This window comes from Protobothrops mucrosquamatus, unplaced genomic scaffold (assembly GCF_001527695.2).
Source record: "Protobothrops mucrosquamatus isolate PMUCROS unplaced genomic scaffold, P.Mucros_1.0 scaffold1524, whole genome shotgun sequence".
Lineage (NCBI taxonomy): Eukaryota > Metazoa > Chordata > Lepidosauria > Squamata > Viperidae > Protobothrops > Protobothrops mucrosquamatus.
Window position 1 is genome coordinate 126,475 of NW_015387696.1, and position 5,145 is coordinate 131,619.

Sequence of the window (5,145 nt, forward strand, 5' to 3'; positions counted from 1 at the left end):
AAATAAAATAAAATAAAATAAAATAAAATAAAATAAAATAATAAAATAAAATAAAATAAAATAAAATAAAATAATAAAATAAAATAAAATAAAAAGGTGTGTGCCATCCAGACTTGGCTTATTCACAAAGATAATAGCAATATATAATAGCAATATATATTTCTAGGCTACTCCATAACTTCCTAGCAGGAGGAATTATATTAATACTGTCAATGGAATCATTTAAAACTTTTAAAAAGAGAAACTGTTGAATTTCCTCTTTGCATGAACAGACGGATATTTTCAGAGAGATGACATGAGAGATTGTTAAGCCCTAATGACAGAACCACCACAATAACATCTGGTCTCTGGACTGGGCAGTTTAGAAGCAGCTCTACCCGTTATCCTAACTTCTGACTGGCATTTCTCTCTTGGGTTGATCTGAACACACGTGCCCAAAGTGTGATTTGCTGAAGAGACCGCGCCCCCCCTTTCCATCTCCATTATACCCCAGATCCTCCCAGCAATTAAAAGCGCCTGACAATGGGTGTTACCTGCTAAGCTAAGAGTAGCTTGCTCTAACCATTAACCAGCTGCTCTTCTTTCATACTTGCTGCATGAGAAAGCACGAGCACCCCAGACACAGCCAGGCCTTGAGGGACTTCTGGAACATCAAGAGAGATGGAGCTAACCTATTTGGGGGATGGAGGAAGGAGAGAGTAAATGCAGTGCAGCTAATACTGAGAACATCTAACTTCAGCTGGTGCTTCTTCTCTCGATGCTACGCAATCACGAAGTCTTAACCTCAATCGCTGAAAATATGGAGGTCAAGGGTTGCCATATTCTGAGCTGCAGTATGCAGGACAGCCAGCGGCTGGCAGCAAAGAGGCACAGAAAACTGGGCATCTTGTCGTCATCAGAACGTTCCTGATGCAGAGATGGCAGCCCTGGCACAGGCCCTCTTTGCTGGGAGCCACCACAACAAAAGGTTGCATCCCACACACTTTTTGCAATCTTGCTTCTTCCTGAACCCAGCTCCTCTGGCCGAACAACCATGGCGCTCACCTTTGCGTTTCAGGTAATTGAACTTTCAACATCAATTAGCTGAGATGTAAATAATGTACCTGCAGAATGCAGCAGTAATTATACACGTGCCAACACGAAAGCTACTGTTACCCCGGGAACAGCTGTGAGCCTCAGTTTTTAAAATTAATTCGGCTGGCCGGGAGCTAAAGGCAAAATCCCCTGCATTTTTCACACCTTTCAGTGGCATCCTCAGATGCGTTGCCGAGAAGCATTTTTCTCGCCACGGACTCCTCTTTCTCAAGGATTGTAAGGATTCCAGTTAAAGTTCATAATTCAATTCAGTACAAGGCTTTGTTGTTGTTGTTGTTGTCGTTGTTGTTTTTCAATTCCCAAGTACCCCAAGAATTCTGGGAGCTTTAAGTGGTGGTCCTTCAAGATCCAGCCAAGGCTGACCCTGCTTAGCTTCTGAGATATGTCAAGGCTGGCCGAGGGGTTCCCATCAGCCAGGCTCTATTCTCCAATATGGAGAAATACTTTTTTTTTTAAGCAGATCATCGTTTGGGCTATACCTGCCCATTGATTTTATAAGCCTAATTCTTTATCCTGCTCTATAGAGTAGAGAGTTGGTCTCTGACAGAAGGCCACCTGAAGAGACTAGAAGCATTTGAAATGTGGATTTACAGGCGGCTGTTACGTATAAGCTGGGTTGACAAGATCAGAAATGAGGAGGTGATAAACCGCCTGGGAAAGCCAAGGGAAATCATCAAAACAATTACAAAACGAAAGTTAGAATATTTCGGACATGTGATGCGACACCCAGAAAAATATGGCATACTCCACTGAATCCTCCAGGGAAAGATTGAAGGCAAACGAGGTCCAGGCAGAAGAAGAAGATCGTGGCTTCAAAATCTCAGGGACTGGTTTGGACAAAACTCAGCAGCACTTTTTTGTGCGGCTGCTGATAAAAACAGGATCGCCAACGTGATCGCCAACGTCCGATAACGGATATGGCACAAGAAGAAGATGAATTTTTTTATCAGTTTAAGTGGTTATCGCCCACCCACCCACACCTCCACTCTGGAAAAAGGACACAATTGCATCAAATGTGCAATGTACTGGTTGATTCATAAACGTGCAAAATTTAGACATGATTTCAATAATTTCAGTGGAAATTGTAGACATTGTACTCTGGTGGAGATAACTGTAGCTAGGTTTCAGCTTCCATCCTCCTTTTTTTTTAATCTTTGCACCAGACTTGGCCAGCCCAGCCCCTTAAATTATGTCAAATATTGTTTTTCTGAATGCAGGTCCAGCACAGAGAAACTCATAAAAGAAGGCAGAAGATTGTGATTCCTGCCAATTATGCAAGTGTGTGTTCTTTCTCCTTTTCCTTGTTTGCAGAGCAAGTCTACACACGTTTAATGCAGAAATTGAGTTCATGGGATTTAGTCCAAGTATGCAAAACTGTAGGAAGAAGCTATTCAGCTCCATTAGGGGCAGCGTCTTTTTCGTGGAAAATGAACCTTTTCTAATACATCCAGGTATGGTCTGGAGAGAGAGAGAGAGAGAGAGAGAGAGGTGTTTAAGAGCTGTGGTCCTTATTTTGTGCAATTGTTGGGGCTTCTGGGATTAATTAACTTGGCAGAAAGAGGCCATAATCCTGCTGAATATGTCAGATTCTGCTAGGAATTGCACTGATTAAATTTAAGCGAGGTAACCGCTCATTAAAAATGAAAATACCCAAGAAATTTAAGAGTAAGAAGAGACTTTTAAAGTTAACGAAAATTGTCTCCTCGGTCCATACTTTATCTGGCTCTAAATATAAGAGACTATTAGAATCCTTCCCTCCTCTGATGCATTTATTTTATTTACTTCCAGTTCGTCATCTGAGGGCCTCTTAAGGGAACACAAATATTTAGAAGCCGTTTTATGAATTTATTAGAAGCCGCAGAATCTGTTAAAGTGTGTGCTCTGAAGTGAGATGAAGGGGGGAAAAAACTCTCTGAATTTCTCATTTCCTCTTTTTGGCATCTGGAGGGGAAAAAAAACTTACCTCAGCAAGGGAGTCTGGGCAACTTTGCGACGGAGGGCAAGAACTGTCTGTCTTGGTTTGTTGGTCAGAATCGGCCAGTATCTGAGTCCCAAGTAGAAAATGGCTAATTATTAATAAAGGAACCCAAAGCAAGATTCAGTTTGGACCAAAGGGCTGTAGAAATGTAGCAGCTCATTTTGGTTCTTCAGGAAGTCTCTGGAACATGGGGCACACTCTACCCACTGAGACACACAGCCACCCAGGATGCAGGAATAGACTGGATGACCAAATACTTCCCATAAGTCCCCCCAAAATAACCACAAACTTTCTATAGGGGTCAAGCTGAAAGGTCTTGATCTAGTTTTTCTTTGATTTCCTAGTTTCTGAGAGACTGGAATGATTTCCATGGGGGCAACCAACCAATGGTCCTTCTTGATCTCTGAAATCCCAAGAAAGCTTGTTCACAAGATTCTTTGGAGCATGTTTTCATTTGAAATATTGCTTTATTTTGATTCCTGTTGTCAGCTTTATTGCCGTTTTTGTTATGAGCTCTTTTATTTCATGTTTTACTGATTTGCATGATCGTCTTTGCTACGTGTTCTGTGTCCACATCAGTGAGATCTTAGTGGATGGCCAAAGAAATCAAAATAATACATCCATGCCTCTGAGAACTCCACCTGAATCAGTCTTTGAGGCGGAGAAGTCCACCCACGTGAACTGAAGAGAACTAGAAGAAAGAGGTCAACCTTTGAAGTGTTCTACAGTGTGTTGGATATTTTTGTTGGAACCAATTTGACCTTGGTTGATCTAGGAAGCCATGGGAGGACAATTTGGTAAGTCAAGGGCTAGAGCTAAGAGAGAAATCCCCTCCTCCCAGATAAGATCATAGTAAACAACATTGTTTGGATGAAAACATCAGGGATCTCGAGTCCTAGTGGACAATCGCTTAGATATGAGCCAGCCGTGTGCTGCAGCTGCCAAAAAAGCCAACACAGTATTAGGCTGCATTAACAGAGGGATAGAATCTAGATCACGTGAAGTGTTAATACCATTTTACAATGCCTTGGTAAGGCCACACTTGGAATACTGCATCCAGTTTTGGTCACCACGATGTAAAAAAGATGTTGAGACTCTAGAAAGAGTACAGAGAAGAGCAACAAAGATGATGAGGGGACTAGAGGCTAAAGCATACAAGGAACGGCTGCTGGAATTGGGTATGTCTAGTGTAATGAAGAAAAGGACGAGGGGGGACATGATAGCAGTGTTCCAATACCTCAGGGGCTGCCACGAAGAGGGAGTCAAGCTATTCTCCAAAGCGTCTGAAGACGGGACAAGAAGCAACAGATGGAAACTAATCAAGGAGAGAAGCAACCTAGAACTAAGGAGAAACTTCCTGACAGTTAGAACAATTAACCAGTGGAACAACCTGCCTCCAGAAGTGGTGAATGCTCCAACACTGGAAATCTTTAAGAAGAGATTGGACAGCCATTTGTCTGAAATGGTATAGGATTTCCTGCCTGAGCAGGGGGTTGGACTAGATGACCTCCAAGGTCCCTCCCAACATCATGATGATGATGATGATGATGATGATGATGATGATGATGATGATGATGAACTGGCCAGATGGAATATATTTAATATTTTTCTTAGAAGAATGCTGATGAGTAGATTTTAGTAATCTATTATAATCTGTTTATTAAGCATGGATGCATTAAATCTAGCCTTCAGCCTGATAAACAGGGAAATGCTTCTGTCCATTAGCATGTTCAAGCATACTTTTATTTAATTAAATGAAACTTTAATAGTTTTGATGAAGAAGAATATGAGAAAATCAAATTTACCAGATAAATTCATAGATAGGACTTAGAAAAAGATGCTCATTAGATTTACATATTTCAAGATAGCAGACTGGAATTTAAAAAGCCAATATTTGTTCCTTTAAAAGTTGGAGAAACAACAACTGAGATTTTACAGATGTTCTTTCGGATCCATTCAGAAAGAACAGAGATTTGAGGTTTGTGTCCAAAAAAGAAAGATCAATTATAGTTTGGAAAGCAAATCCTTTCTATATCCAACAGAGAAGGCCAATAAAATAATTGAGCCATTAA

General features: G+C 41.0%; 1 protein-coding gene across 1 annotated transcript in view; it reads left to right on the forward strand.

Annotated features, from left to right (window-relative positions):
• Positions 1 to 1,033: 1,033 nt before the first annotated feature.
• The window catches only part of ARID5B (AT-rich interaction domain 5B), a 187,134-nt gene continuing 183,022 nt past the window's right edge, over positions 1,034 to 5,145 (forward strand). Inside the window, exons 1-2 of the mRNA XM_015822324.1 lie at positions 1,034 to 1,057; positions 2,313 to 2,369. Of these exons, the coding sequence (XP_015677810.1) occupies positions 1,034 to 1,057; positions 2,313 to 2,369 (81 nt within the window). The remainder of the gene's footprint in view (positions 1,058 to 2,312; positions 2,370 to 5,145) is intronic.